General features: G+C 43.7%; 1 protein-coding gene across 1 annotated transcript; it reads left to right on the forward strand.

Annotated features, from left to right (window-relative positions):
- Window positions 1–626: 626 nt before the first annotated feature.
- Window positions 627–16,038, forward strand: TMEM179 (transmembrane protein 179). The gene is made up of 4 exons (XM_056546107.1): window positions 627–1,235; window positions 8,138–8,275; window positions 9,631–9,709; window positions 15,016–16,038. Exons 1-4 carry the CDS (start codon window positions 934–936, stop codon window positions 15,193–15,195), a joined length of 699 nt encoding a protein of 232 aa, XP_056402082.1. The 5' UTR covers window positions 627–933; the 3' UTR covers window positions 15,196–16,038.
- The last annotated feature ends 793 nt before the right edge of the window (window positions 16,039–16,831 follow it).

Genomic DNA, 16,831 nt, shown 5'->3' on the forward strand with positions numbered 1-16,831 from the left:
ATGAGGACCAGGGATGATGATGAGGAGGAGAACCAGAGATGATGATAAGTAGGACCAGGGATGATGATGATGAGGAGGAGGAGGACCAGGGATGATGATGATAATGAGGAGGACCAGGGATGATAATGATGATGAGGAGGTCCAGGGATATGATAATGAGGAGGACCAGGGATGATAATGATGACGAGGAGGACCAGGAAACATGAGGAGGACCAGAAATTATGGCCAGGGATGACGATAATGAGGATGGTGGGGAATGATGATAATAAGGAGTACCAAAAATGATGAGGATGACAACAAATGATGATGAGGACTAGGGATGATGGGGAAGACAAGGGATGATGATGATAAGAAGGACCAGAAATAATGATGATGAGGAGGGCCAGGGATGATGATGATGAGGAGGAGGACCAGGACCAGGGATGATGATGAGGAGGAGGACCAGAGATGAGGACCAGGGATGATGATGATGATTAGGAGGACCAGAATAATGATAAAAAGGAGGGCCAGGGATGATGATGAGGAGGAGGACCAGGGATGATGATGAGGAGGAGGACCAGAGATGAGGATCAGGGATGATGATTGATGATGATGAAGAGGAGGACCAGGGGTGATGATGATGAGGAGGACCAGAGATGAGGACCAGGGATGATGATGATAAGGAGGACCAGACATGATGATGATGAGTAGGACCAGAGATGATGAGGAGGAGGAGGACCAGGGAGGATGATGATGAGGAGGACCAGGGATTATGATGATGAAGAGGACCAGAGATGATGATGATGAGGAGGAGGACCAGGGATGATGATAAGTAGGACCATGAATGATGAGGAGAACCGTGGATGAGTGATTTATGACGCTGCCTCCCCCGCATCCCCTCTCCAGGCAGACTTCCGCGCATCCTCTATCAGAGCTCGGCCTCTTTGCAGGAACATGGCGCTGAATAATTTCCTCTTCGCCCAGTGCATCCTGTATTTCCTGGCCTTCCTCTTCAGCTTCATCGCCGTGGTGCCCCTGTCCGAGAACAGCGCCGACTTCCACGGGAAATGCCTCCTGTTCACTGAGGGCCTGTGGCTGAGCGGGAATGTCAGCCTGGAGCGGGAGCACTTCACGGTGGAGGAGTGGGGGCCGGAGTCCGCCTGCAGGTTCAGCGTCTTCACCGGGGTGCTGGCTCTACTGGCCGCCGCCATACAGGCCTGGAGGACGCTCTTCCTGCTCTGCAAGGGCCACGAGGAGTGAGTAGAAGAACATTACTATTATATCTGTCTATCTCATATCTATCTCATATCTATCTCATATTTATCTGTCTATCTCATATCTATCTATCTATCTATCTATCTATCTATCTATCATCTATCTATCTCATATCTATCTCATATTTATCTGTCTATCTCATATCTATCTATCTATCTATCTATCAATCTCATATCTATCTATCTATCTATCTATCTCATATCTATCTATCTATATCATATCTATCTATCTCATATCTATCTATAATCTATCTATCTATCATCTATCTATCATCTATCTATCTGTCTATCTCAAATCTATCTATCTATCTATCAATCTCATATCTATCTATCTATATATCTATCTATCTCATATCTATCTATCTCATATCTATCTATCTCATATCTATCTATAATCTATCTATCTATCTATCTATCTATCTATCTATCTATCATCTATCTATCTGTCTATCTCAAATCTATCTATCTATCTTTCTATCTATCTCAAATCTATCTATCTATCAATCAATCATCTATCTACTATCTATCTCATATCTATCTATCTATCATCTATCTATCTGTCTATCTCAAATCTATCTATCTTTCTATCTCAAATCTATCTATCTATCTATCTATCTATCTATCAATCAATCAATCATCTATCTACTATCTATCTCATATCTATCTATCTATCTATCTATCTATCTATCTATCTGTCTATCTCATATCTATCTATCTATCTATCTCATATCTATCTATCTATCTCATATCTATCTATCTCATATCTATCTATCAATCATCTATCTATCTATCTATCATCTATCTATACATCTATCTATCTCAAATCTATCTATCTATCTATCTATCTATCTCATATCTATCGATCTACCTATCTCATATCTATCTATCTGTCTATCATCTATCTATCTATCTATCTCCTATCTATCTATCTATCTATCTATCTATCTGTCTATCTGAGGTATATGGGGGCACCTCCATGCACAGCTGTCAGAATAGTGGGGTATAGTTGTTGGGGCCCCAGGAGGGTCCTCAGTGCAGACAGTATATAATCTCTCCCTACACAGGCGGATGGGGCTCATCCAGTCCGCGCCATAAGTCCGTACAACCATCCATTTACCCCCCCCCCGTACTGTCTTCTCAGATGGTCCAATATAAAGTGGTCCTCATGATGACTCTGTTCTTATATAACTGGCAGCGTGACCTCTAACCTCATGGTTCCTGTCTTGATAAGACCCGGATCATTTATGGTAGATCGGTGAAGGATAAATACAGTGTATGGGTCCAGCATGACCCAGATTGTGGAAACGGTGTCTGCCGCACATCCTGGTATTTCTGCAGCACATCCTGGTATTTCTGCCGCACATCCTGGTATTTCTGCCGCACATCCTGGTATTTCTGCCGCACATCCTGGTATTTCTGCTGCACAACCTGGTATTTCTGCCGCACATCCTGGTATTTCTGCCGCACATCCTGGTATTTCTGCCGCACAACCTGGTATTTCTGCCGCACAACCTGGTATTTCTGCCGCACATTCTGGTATTTCTGCCGCACATCCTGGTATTTCTGCCGCACATCCTGGTATTTCTGCCGCACATCCTGGTATTTCTGCCGCACATCCTGGTATTTCTGCCGCACATCCTGGTATTTCTGCCGCACATCCTGGTATTTCTGCCGCACATCCTGGTATTTCTGCCGCACATTCTGGTATTTCTGCCGCACATCCTGGTATTTCTGCCATGGATTTCCAGCATCTGTGCCGTGGATAGAGCTGCGGCGGTTTTGGACGTGACCTACCCTAATCCAGTGGGGATAATCCATGTCCATGCCACCTGGTGCGGACTACACCTCAGAGAAGTAACGTGTCGTTTGTCCCCACTGTGTGAAGTTCAACTCTGTAGGAAAAAAATTGCGCTGTAGCTCATGGTGTGTGCAGGTTTTTATTATTTTTTTATATATTTTTTTTTTTGCGCCACCATATAAATTTGCACATAATGCAGTGTTTCCCAACCAATGTACCCTCCTGCTGTGGCAAAACTACAACTCCCAGCATGCCAGGAGAGCCAAAGGCTCTCCGGGCATGCTGGGAGTTGTAGTTTTGCAACAGCTGAAGGCACACAGGTTGGGAAACATCGATATAATGTATTGAAAAAGGGCACCGCATAGTTTATTAGGAAACTTTAAAAAAAAAATTGTTGTGGGAATTGTAGAATGAAAAAAAAATACAATTCCACTTTGTTCTATGATTTTTAATACATTTTTATTTTATTTTGTAACACAGGTTCCATGTGCATAAAATGACCAAAGGTTTGTTCCGTGGGTACAGTTATGGCAACACCAAATCTATATGTTTTTTTTTTTTTTTTTATGTTGTCTTACTTTTAAAAACTAAAAACTCTTGCTTTGTGTCGCTATATTGTGACTCCCATAAGGTTTTTATTTTTCCATCTATGGAGCTCTGTTAGGGCTTGTTTTTTGCAAGGGGGGCTGTGTTTTTTATTTTTTTCCTTTTTTTTTTTTTTACAATGTAGCAAAACTTCAGCTCCCCTTGGCTGCCCTTCTGCGATCTCGGAGGATGACCGCGCCACTCCGCACTGTGATAAACAAGTACCGTGCTGGACTTGTTTGTTTCATCACTGTATTTTATTTATTTTGGTACCATTTTGCGGTACACACCACTATTTGATTACTTTTTCAATCATGTTTTGATGGTGTATTATAACAGTTTGACCATTTATAGATGCAGCGATACCAATTCCGTTTATTTGAATGGAAAACACAATTTTTTTAACCCCTTAAGGACCGTTTTTTTTTTCCATTTTTGCATTTTCGTTTTTTGCTCCTTGCCTTTAAAAAATCATTACTCTTTCAATTTTGCACCTAAAAATCCATATAAGGGCTTATTTTTTGCGCCACCAATTCTACTTTGTAATGACGTCAGTCATTTTGCCCAAAAATCGACGGTGAAACGAAAAAAAAAAATCATTGTGCGACAAAATTGAAAAAAGAAAACGCCGTTTTGTAACTTTTGGGGCTTCCGTTTCTATGTAGTACATTTTTTGGTAAAAATGACACCTTATCTTTATTCTGTAGGTCCATACGATTAAAATGATACCCTACTTACCGTATTTATCGGCGTATAACACGCACTTTTTAGGCTAAAATTTTTAGCCTAAAGTCTGTGTGCATGTTATACGCCGATACACCCCCAGGAATGGCAGGGGGAGAGAGGCCGTCGCTGCCCGCTTCTCTCCCCCTGCCTTCCCTGGAGTCTAGAGCGCTGCTGTCGGCCCTTCTCACCCCCTGGCTATCAGCGCCGCTGCCCGTTCTGTCCCCCTGACTATCGGTGCCGGCGCCCCATTGCCGGCACCGATAGCCAGGGGGAGAGAAGTGGCGCCGACAGCCAGGGGGAGAGAAGGGGCAGCGGCAACCATTGCCGGCGCCGCTGCCCCGTTGCCTCCCCCCATCCCCGGTGGCATAATTACCTGGGTCGGGTCCGCGCTGCATCAGGCCTCCGGCGTGCGTCCCCGGCGTCGTTGCTATGCGCTGAACGGCGCGGCGCATGACGTCAGTGCGCCGCGCCGTGCATAGCAACGACGCAGGGGACGCACGCCGGAGGCTTGCAGCAGCGCGGACCCGACTCAGGGGGACAGAACGGGCAGCGTCGCCGATAGCCAGGGGGAGAGAAGGGCCGGCAGCAGGGCTCTAGACCCCAGGAAAGGCAGGGGGAGAGAAGCGGGCAGTGACGCCCTCTCTCCCCCTGCCTTTCCTGTGGGTGTATCGGGGTATACATGCGCACACAAAAAACTTTTTTTACCCAAATATCCTTGGTAAAATGAGGGTGCGTGTTATAGGCCAGTGCGTGGTATACCCCGATAAATACGGTATTTAGGTTTGATTTTGTCGAACTTCTGGAAAAAATCATAACTACATGCAGGAAAATTAATACATTTAAAATTGTCATCTTCTGACCCCTATAACTTTTTTATTTTTCCGTGTATGGGGCGGTATGACGGCTCATTTTTTGCGCCGTGATCTGAAGTTTTTAACGGTACCATTTTTGCATTGATTGGACTTATTGGAATTTTTTTTTACTGGCACTATGTACACTATTATTTTACACCATTTATAATACACATGCGATCGGCTCTGCTGATTATGCGGCTTGAATATAATATTCACAGGAACACACATGATGTACATTGATTATGAATATATTTACCACTATACATTATTTTTATTTTGTTTACATATATAATGTCACCAATTATGTTAATGTCTGATGATGTCACTGATTGAGGGGAGTGTGTATTTAAACCCCTGTGTATCACTTGTATTCACTTGAAAATGGCGGTGAGAGACCGCTGAAACGTTGTCTCTATATCCCTGGAATAAAATAACACTTTATTGATTCACTACTTTGGTGTGCTGCCGTCATACTTTAACTATCAAGAGGAACCAGAGCACCGAGGTTCAATTGTGCCTGCACCCACCTCACCCAAGCTGGATGTGCTGCTTTATATGGACTTTATATATACATATACAGTGATCCCTCAACTTACAATGGCCTCAACATACAATAGTTTCAACATACAATGGTCTTTTCTGGACCATCGTAAGTTGAAACCAGACTCAACATACAATGTACAGACAGTCCAGATCTGTGATACCTGTCAATGGCCGGAAGAACCGACCAACCAGAATGGGCATTCACTGGTAAAACCCCTGTATTACTGAAGCGCATGCAATGACTGGTGTCTGATAGGGCCTCCTACAGTACAGGGAGGTATTACATGTTCTGTACTCTTTACCTGTATTACTGAAGTGTATGTACTGACTGGTGTCTGGTAGCGCCCCCTACAGTACAGGGAGGTATTACATGTTCTGTACACTTTACCTGTACCAGGGTTAGCTGCTCCAGGTGAGGGCGACTCCATTACTTTTTTACTTACAGGACCCTGAAGAAGCTCCTGTCCTCTACACAGACCAGTGTTTCCCAAGCAGGGTGGCCCCAGCTGTTGCAAAACTGCAACTCCCAGCATGCCCGGACAGCCAAAGGCTGTCTGTCCGGGCATGCTGGGAGTTGTAGTTTTGCAACAGCTGGAGGGCTGCTTGGGAAACACTGACATAGACAGTGATTTACAGCTCCCAGCAGATCTTTCCTACATTTTTATGTAAGGATTTGCTTTATCTGTATTAGTTATCTACTTATGTTTCTTTAATTCTCACTTTTTCCTATTTTTGGATGACATTTTGGTGCCTTTAGAACCAATTACCAGGTTTCCATAGAGTTCTGGTCTCAACATACAATGGTTTCAACATACAATGGTTTCAACATACACTGGTCATCCTGGAACCAATTAATATTGTAACTTGAGGGACCACTGTGTATATATATATATATATATATATATATATATATATATATATATTTTTTTTTTTTTTTTTTCTTTTTTTTTCTAAATACTTTTATTTTTAGTCCCACTAGGGAACTTGAACATACAGTGGCTGCAGTACTAATAAATAGCAGCCTTGTGTGTCTGCCCATATTCTTCTATTCAAGCAGACCTGTTTTGAGCTATTGAAAACTTCTGACTTCTATACAGAGGTAGGGGAGACCATACACACTTCGCAACTTGCATAACCTGTTGCTAAAGTGACCAGTGGGTGGGGTCTTCTTCTTAGGTGCCCAGAGCTGTCTTTTTAGATGCCCGTCACTCCAGTTAATTTCAAACATGTCCCCGAAAGAGGGGGGGGGGGGGGGACGGGGGGACGTCAGAGAGCTTTGGAGAGAATACTCAACTGGGTAAGTTGAGCTGGCAAAGATGAGGCTCCAATAGTGGATTAGTGCTAAAACACTGGAGTACCCCTTTAACAGGTACTCTGGTGGAAGCGATTTTTATTTTATTTTTTAAATCAACTGGTGCCAGAAAGTTAAACAGATTTTTAAATTACCAGAATTAAAAAATCTTAATCCTTCCAGTACTTATCAGCTGCTGTATGCTCCACATAGAGTGTTTAGCTCCTGAGTGGACCCAATGTACGCCCTCCTACCATCCGCTATATGCATAATCAGCAGAAGTCAGAAATGGGTTAGGCTGGGTTCACACCACGTTTTGTTAAATACGGTTCCCGTATACGGCTGGGAGGAGGGGGGCGGGGCTTAATCACGGCGCCCGCACTCAACCGTATTAGGGAACCGTATTTAATGTATGTCTATGGGCCGACCGAAGTGAACCGCAGCCTCCGGTCGGCTTCATTTTCGGCCGTATGCGGTTTCCCGACCGTAGGCAAAAACGTGGTTGAGCACGTTTTTGCCTGTGGTCGGGAAATCGCATACGGCCGAAAACGAAGCCGACCGGAGGCTGCGGTTCACTCCGGTCGGCTCATAGACATACATTAAATACGGTTCCCGAATACGGCTGAGTGCCCACACCGCGATTAAGCCCCGCCCCCCTCCTCCCAGCCGTATACGGGAACCGTATTTAACAAAACGTGGTGTGAACCCAGCCTTACATAGACTGCCTGCTCCATAGAAAGTTGGCAGATTGAGATGTTTGTTAGCTGCTGTTTGTTAGCACTTGCTGAAGGTGCCGCCTGCTACCTGCCTGTAATTGAATCTACAATTTACAATGAGGCCCCAGTTTAGGGCGTATGATTTAAAATCTCATTAAGTGGAAAAATAAAGGGATTTAGGTGACAAGGATAATGAGACACGAGAAGAGTAATCTGGAGACCGGGGCCATCTCCTCCGTGTTATTAATTACAGCCGCCGTCTTGGGAGACCACTTATTCCAGCGATTCACATTCCATACGCCGTTCGCTGCTTCTGCTGATGCTGTTTTTGTGTTCTTATGAATTATATTGTGTTTCTTTTTTTATTGCAGCTCCTTCTTTTACGCCTTTCTGAATCTGCTGATCAGCTCCTTTGTGGTTTTCGTAACATTTATTGCCAGCACCATTGTCAGCGTTGGCTTTAACATGTGGTGCGATGCCATTACTGAGAAGGGAAGCAGACCCTACAGGTGAGTAGAAAGATTTATACCAAAGTTAAAGGAAATCTGTCATCCGTGTCACCTGCACTACCCTATCGGTACAGAAAGGTGACACTGATGACAACCATACTTACCTGGTCCTGTTACGTGCTGTGGTTCTCCCGCAATCTTCCGCTGTATCTTCAGTGCCGGAAGCCAACTTGGAGCATGAGCGGAGCTTAGTGACGTCACTGCTGCTGTTTTCTGCTGGGTCCCGCTGCTAGCAAACAGCAGCGGTGACGTCACTAAGCTTCACCCATGCTCCAAGTCGGCCCTGGTACCTAAGATACAGCGGAGAATTGCAAGAGAACCACAACACGGAACAGGACCAGGTAAGTATCATTGTCATCAGTCGTTGACTGTCCGGGCATACTGGAAGTTGTAGTTTTGAAGCATCTGGAGGGCCACAGTTTGGAGACCACTGATCTAAACCCATAAAATCTCTTTCAGATGTTCCGTATCTACCTTAGATTGACCAATATTCATCTAGTCCTTGATAATGGTTTCATTGGATTGGACATTAAAAGGGTACTCCATTGGAAAACATTTTTTTTTTAATCAACTGGTGCCAGACAGTTAAACAGATTTCTAAATTACTTCTATTTAAAAATCTTAATCCTTCCAGTACTTATCAGCTGCTGTATACTACAGAGGAAGTTCTTTTCTTTTTGAACTTCCTTTCTGTCTGACCACAGTGCTCTCTGCTGACACCTCTGTCCATTTTAGGAACTGTCAAGAGTAGGAGCAAATCCCCATAGCAAACCTCTCCTGCTCTGGACAGTTCCTAAAATGGACATAGGTGTCAGCAGAGAGCACTGTGGCCAGACTGAAAGGAAATTCAAAAAGAAAATAATTTCCCGTGGATCATACAGCAGCTGATAAGTACTGGAAGGGTTAAGATTTTTTAATAGAAGTAATTTACAAATCTGTTTAACTTTCTGGCACCAGTTGATTTAAAGAAAATGTTTTCCAGTGGAGTACCCCTTTAAAGACAAGCATGATACATGGCATGGAGACATTTTCCTGGTGCTATCTCAAACTTCCATCCCCTCCAACCAGGAAGGCCCAGATAGTTTTTCCTGACTTTTTTTATTAATAATGTGAACCTGAACAAGCTTTCTCCCCATAGAGACCTCCACATATTCAATAAGAGATGGCACCCCAATGACCATAAGTATGGGTAAAAGGATCAGTAGGGACCGTACTGTAGTGCTACATGGATGCCATAGTGACCTGAACTAGGAGGGGGGCGCTATTTTATTTTTGCAATAGCTTTTTATTCCCATTCACTGGTAAGAAAATCAAATTGTTATTTTAACTAATGATATTTTTATTCTTTTGTAAAGTTGTGAAGAACTCCAGGATAGAGATCTCGAACTTAACTTGGAAAACTCATCCTTCTATGATCAATTTGCCATTGCACAGGCAAGTCTTATCTCTATTCTTTTTTTTTTTTAAGAGGTTTTATATATTCATATACCCTATTAATTAGAGAATTCTGAATAAATTAAGGGGGCTTCTTTTCAGGATCCTCAACTCTTGGCCAGAGTCGACAGTTAACTATGGAGAACAACTCTGGACTATGAAGAACAACTCTTCCTTCAGAGGACCTGTCTTGTGCCGCAATATGCAGACAAATCTTTGAAACTGGGTACTGTGTAATGCTTAAATAACAGAGATCATTTCTTCCATAAACAGCTCCACACCTGTACTCAGTCTGTGTGTGGTATTACAACTTGACTCTATTCACTTTAAAGGGGTTTAAAAAAAACAGAGATATTTTCTTTCAAAGACCGCTCCCTGTCTGTCTCCAGTTTGGGTGTTGTTCTGCAGCTCAGTTCTATTAAAGTGAATGGAGCCAAGTTGTAATACCACATCCAAAGTGGAGACAAACAGGGTGCGGTCTTTGAAATAAATTTGGTCTGTTTTTCCATTCCTGGATAACCCCTTTAACCAGCCTAGCGGTATTCCCGGGCGTGACTTGGGGTTAATTTTCGCTGCTAGAAGCGGTAACCCGCTCGGGGAAGAATTTCAGAGTTGCTGTGCGGGCTGCACAATATATCACAAAAGCAATCGAATCGCGATTTTTGCTTTTTGCGATATAGCGATGCGGCCCCCGGGAAAACATGTGATTATCTGCTCGGGTCAGCTCCCGTGGCGGTGGCCGGCCAGAGCAGGTAAAGACATATACTAAAAGTCAGTGTTTCTCAACCAGGGGGCCTCCAGATGTTGCAAAACTGTCCGGGCATGCTGGGAGTAGTAGTTTCACAACAGCTGGAGGCCCCCTGGTAGAAAAACACTGAGCTAAGTGTAAAAGTAAAAAGGAGGAAAATAAAAAAAAACTTTTGCTTACCTAATCCCGGTCCCTGCAGATGTCGTTCCCCTCCTTGCGCTCCGGTCCCTGCTCTCTTCACTATTCATCTTACAGGACCTTTCACTTTTCAGCCAATCACAGGCCGCAGTGGTTTCAAGTCAGTGATTGGCTGAAGGGGAAAGGGCTTGTTCTGCAGGAAATACACTAGGTTTGAAATCTGCCGGCAAACCCAGTGTATTCTGCTGCAGGACAAGGTGACAAGGGGGGGGGGGGGATGTGACACAGGGGAGAATGTGACATAGGGGGAATGTGATAGAGGGGGGAATGTGACAGAGGGGGGAATGTGACAGAGGGGGGAATGTGACAGAGGGGGGAATGTGACAGAGGGGGGGAATGTGACATAGGGGGGAATGTGACAGAGGGGGGAATGTGACATAGGGGGGAATGTGACAGAGGGGGGAATGTGACAGAGGGGGGAATGTGACAGAGGGGGGAATGTGACATAGGGGGGAATGTGACATAGGGGGGGAATGTGACATAGGGGGGAATGTGACAGAGGGGGGAATGTGACAGAGGGGGGAATGTGACATAGGGGGGAATGTGACAGAGGGAGGAATGTGACATAGGGGGGAATGTGACAGAGGGAGGAATTTGACATAGGGGGGAATGTGACAGAGGGGGGGAATGTGACAGAGGGGGGAATGTGACAGAGGGGGGGAATGTGACAGAGGGGGGAATGTGACATAGGGGGGAATGTGACAGAGGGGGGAATGTGACAGAGGGGGGAATGTGACAGAGGGGGGGGGATGTGACAAGAGGGAAGAATGTGACAAGGGGGGGATGTGACAGGGGGGAGGGGAATGTGACATGAAGGGGGGGATGTGACAAGAGGGGGGATGTGACAGGGGGGAGGGGAATGTAACATGGAGGGGGGGAGAATGTAACAGGGGGGGAGGGGAATGTAACATGGAGGGGGGGAGAATGTAACAAGGGGGGGAATGTGACAAGGAGGGGGAGAATGTGATATGGGGGGGGGGGGGAAATGTGAAATTTCAATGCAAAAAATTGTACCGCTTTTGGTACAAATTTCCAGACAGAATCATACCGCCAGGGAGGTTAATAGAGCTGAGCTCCCATACTGCACACAGCCTGACAGGTGTGGTGCTGGAAATCTGCTCTGTTTTGCTATTTCTACAAAACCATTTCCCTGCGGTGGAGCAGACAGGAAACTAAACACCTATTTCCAGGTTTATATACAGATTACAAGTGATCGCTGGGGGTCCCGGCTGGAAGTCACATTGCGATCTGCTTAGGCCTTATTCACATCTGAAGAAAAGACTGGGCTGCATGTATACACTGGAAGATCAGCAAAGTTCTTATCAAACATATGTTGTGGCATAGCTACAGTCTTCAATAGACCAATCATAGTTTGCATGTGACTATGTGTGATCGGCCTCACACCGGTTTATGTTTTTTTGACCATATCACCATCACTTTTTTGACTGTGCCACCTGTTTATTTCAGTTCAGCTATCTATTACTGTAACTTGGTCATGTGATCACCAACCTGACCCACAAAAAATTAAAAAAAACAGTGTTTAAAGGGTTATTCCAGGAAAAAAACTTTTTTTTTCAGATCAACTAGCTCCAGAAAGTTGAACAGATATGTAAATTACTTCTATTAAAAAATCTTAATCCTTCCAATAATTATCAGCTGCGGAAGTTGAGTTGTTCTTATCTGTCTGGAAACAGTGCTCTCTGCTGACATCTAAGCTTGTCTCAGGAACTGCACAGAGTAGAAGAGGTTTGCTATGGGGATTTGCTTCTACTCTGGACAGTTCCTGAGACAGGTGTCATCAGAGAGCACTTAGACAAAAAAGAACAACTCAACTTCAGCAGTTCATAAGTACTGAAATGATTAAGATTTTTTAATAGAAGTAATTTACAAATCTGTTTAACTTTCTGGAGCCAGTTGATATATATGTAAAAAAGTTTTTTCCTGGATAACCCCTTTAATGTGTCAGAAGAGGTGGTCTGTCCTGGGTCACCTTATGTCCTTTAAACTACAGGATGACATCACTACCTATAAAATCCCCTCTGACTGCAAACAGACCCTCTTCCCCACCCTACTCTTTCTGAATGCTGGTGCTATTTCTATGGGATCAGGATATATAGAAGCTATGCACCTCCCCTGAGACTGTGTTCAGACATTGCTGCATTTTGTTATTTGTTTTTTAATTAATTTTCCCAAAATTTCATGAAAATGGCACTATTTGCTCAAATCATTGCAGAATTGTGATTTTGAAAACATCACAGTAAAAACACAGTACAGATGCAGTAAAAACACTACAAAATGAGTAAAAACGTAACATGTAAACGTAGCATCTCAGTTCTGATTATAGGTTTTATCGCTTCCTCCTCATATCAATATTTCTCTTTAAAGGAAATCTGTCATCAGTGTCACCTGCACTAATCTGTTGGTACCGACAGGTAATGCAGGTGACAATGATGACAATAGTACTAACCTTGTCCTGTTCCGTGCTGTCGTTCTCCAGTAATCCTCTTCAGTATCTTCAGCTCCGGGCCTGGCTTGGAGCATGGGCGGAGCTTAGTGATGTCACCGCTGCTGCTCTCTGCTGGGTCCTGCTGCTAGCAGCGGTGACATCACTAACAGCAGCGGTGACATCACTAAGCTCCGCCCATGCTCCAAGCCAGGCCCGGAGCTGAAGATACTGAAGAGGATTACTGGAGAACGACAGCACGGAACAGGACAAGGTAAGTATCATTGTCATCAGTGTCACCTGCACTACCTGTCAGTACCAACAGGTTAGTGCAGGTGACACTGATGACAGATTTTCTTTAAATAACAAAAGGCGTCAAAGATGTCTCAGCAGTTCAGGCTGCCCGAGTCTAGCCAGGTAATAGACTGCAGTTTTGCGCCTCTACCCCCCCCCCCCCCCCCCCACCCCGCTCTCTCTCTCTCTCTGCAAAGCCAGAGGATTCATGGGAAGCAGCATTACAAAATCTTTTCAGTGATGAAATAGTGATCAATATGGCTGAAAGCACAAGGCATACAAAAGAAACTCTGCACTATTCTCTAATAGCAATCAATGATGCAATCATAACTTTATTAGTTATAGGGCCTTTCATATGTACAGTATTTACCAGTACCTTAGAAGTAGAGATGAGCGAACTTACAGTAAATTTGATTCGTCACGAACTTCTCGGCTCAGCAGTTGATGGTTTTTCCTGCATAAATTAGTTCAGTCTTCAGGTGCTCCGGTGGGCTGGAAAAGGTGGATACAGTCCTAGGAGACTCTTTCCTAGGACTGTATCCACCTTTTCCAGCCCACCGGAGCACCTGAAGGCTGAACTAATTTATGCAGGATAAGTCATCAACTGCCGAGCCGAGAAGTTTGTGACGAATCGAATTTACTGTAAGTTCGCTCATCTCTACTTAGAAGCATCTACTCTCTAGCAATATTATTTTCCACCCCACCCAAATGATATCCAAGAAGACAAGGCTTAGATGGAAATGTTGAGGTCTGATCCTAACCTTGCATGTAATTCTATAACACCACTGTTGTGAGAGGTTGTATAATGTGCCTGCATCAAAGTGAAAAGAGGAGGGCATTATTAGGGGAGCCCTGCCAATAAGACTCTCTCATCTTGTCAGCACTCCTTGATGCCAGCACCGTATACAGCCATTAAAGGGGTATTCCGGCTTTATACATCTTATCCCCTAAAGCAGTGGTCTTCAACCTGTGGACCTCCAGATGTTGCAAAACTACAATTCCCAGCATGCCCGGACAGCCAACGGCTGTCCGGGCTTGCTGGGAGTTGTAGTTTTGCAACATCTGGATGTCCACAGGTTGAAGACCACTGCCCTAAAGGATAGGGGATTAAGATGTATGATCAAAGGGGTCCTGCTGCTGGGGATCCCCGCGATCTCAGTGCAGCCCCCGGCATTCTGCACTGCCTCTGAGACGGGGACGGTGATGTCATGACCATACCCCCTAGTGACGTCATGGCCACGCCCCCTCCATTCATGTATATGGCCGCCACACCCCCTCCCATAGACATGAATGGAGTTCGACATCACGACCCAGCAGCGGGACCCCTGAGATCATACATCTTATCCCCTATCTCAGTGTTTCCCAACCAGGGTGTCTTCAGGTGTGGCAAAACTACAACTCCCAGCATGCCCGGGCAGCGTTCTGCTGTCCGGGCATGCTGGGAGTTGTAGTATTGCAACAGCAGGAGGCACCCTGGTTGGGAAACACTGCTCTATCCTTTGGATAGGCGAGCAGATGTATAAAGCCGGACTATCCCATTAACTTCATGGGTGCTTTATTGTCACATGAAAAGTTGAGTCATAATAAGATTAATATACTGTATGTTCTGCCTTCATTTTCCAGTTTGGACTGTGGGCGGCCTGGCTTTCTTGGCTCGGTATTACAATCCTTGCCTTCTTGAAGGTCTATCACAACTATCGACAGGAAGATTTGCTGGACAGTCTGATTCAAGAGAAGGAACTACTGATAGGGAGATCTGCCTCCAGAAGTACTCTACACGAAGAGAAAAGCAGCATGATTTAATATATGTATGCAACCAAATCCATTGCCAGATCCATGTTGATCCATTAGTGCGGGGGTCCTGAGTGACCTCATCGGGGGTTGTGTAAGAGTTAGGGCCATACGGAGCTTCATATACAATATCTTAAAATTCTACATTCTGTTATTTCTGGAAATACATTTTCATGTGTCAGTGTTTTTGAATGATGCCAAAAAGAGATTTGTGTACACAGTAACTTGTACAGACTAAACTTACCGTAAATGAGTCAGTGAAAGGGTCGACTCACCTTTACAACCATGTGATTGCTTCACAGCGTCTCCAATGAAATCATTTTGTTAACAGTCTTGATTAAAAGTCTACAGTTCTGGGTATACAGCTCCTATGTGTAGACCCTTGTGCCTCCATGGTCACATATTACAAACAAACCCTGATGCTGCAGAAGGTTATGTTTACGCAGAGTTTTTGGAGTATATATTGAGGAGTATATTTTTAGATTGAATTCAATGGGAAAATGCTTCACAGTTCATTGTAGTTTCATGGTTTCTTAAAGGGGTATTCTAGAACTTTTTTTTCTTATATCAACTGGCTCCGGAAAGTTAAACAGATTTGTAAATTACTTCTATTAAAAATTCTCAATCATTTCAATAATTATCAGCTGCTGAAGTTGAGTTGTTCTTTTCTGTCTGACAACACTGCTCTCTGCTGACATCTCTGCTTGTCTCAGGAACTGCACAGAGTAGAAGAGGTTTGCTATGGGGATTTGTTTCTAAACTGGGCGGTTCCTGAGACACCTGTCATCAGAGAGGACTTAGATAGAAAAAAACAACTCAAGTCCAGCAGCTCATAAGTACTGAAAGGATTAAGATTTTTTTATAGAAGTAATTTACAAATCTGTTTAACATTCTGGAGCCAGTTGATATAAAAAAAAAAAAAAAAAAGTTTTTCCTGGAATACCCCTTTAAATTATGACTTTTAAAAAATAAAAGATATATATTATGGATGTAATACAGACATTTTACATTAACAAACAAAACAAAACGTTTGCATTAAGACTTCAAAACACTTGAAAATGATAAACAAAGCCCTAAAACAAAGAAAACACATGGAAAATATGCAGAAAAGTGCCAAATACTGGTCTAAAAAGGCTCTGTAAGTGCAGAAAAATGTTACGAAAAGCGGGAAAAAAATAGACACTTGGAAATTTAAAGGGGTATTCCAGGCCAAAATTTTTTTTATATATATCAACTGGCTCCGGAAAGTTAAACAGATTTGTAAATTACTTCTTATCTTAATGCTTCCAATAGTTATTAGCTTCTGAAGTTGAGTTGTTGTTTTCTGTCTAACTGCTTTCTGATGACTCACATCCCGGGAGCTGTGCAGCTCCTATGGGGATATTCTCCCATCATGCACAGCTCCCGGGACGTGACATCATCATTGAGCAGTTAGACAGAGAAATTCAGAAGCTAATAACTATTGGAAGGATTAAGATTTTTTAATCGGAGTAATTTACAAATCTGTTTAACTTTCCGGAGCCAGTTGATATATATAAAAAAATGTTCTGCCTGGAATACCCCTTTAATGCTCATTTTCCTTTAAAAAGAAACATATATTTGGGTGTTAACATACAGTGTGGACATAGCTTTACTCTCTTTACATAGC

The sequence above is a fragment of the Hyla sarda genome, chromosome 11, assembly GCF_029499605.1.
Source record: "Hyla sarda isolate aHylSar1 chromosome 11, aHylSar1.hap1, whole genome shotgun sequence".
In the NCBI taxonomy this organism is placed as follows: domain Eukaryota; kingdom Metazoa; phylum Chordata; class Amphibia; order Anura; family Hylidae; genus Hyla; species Hyla sarda.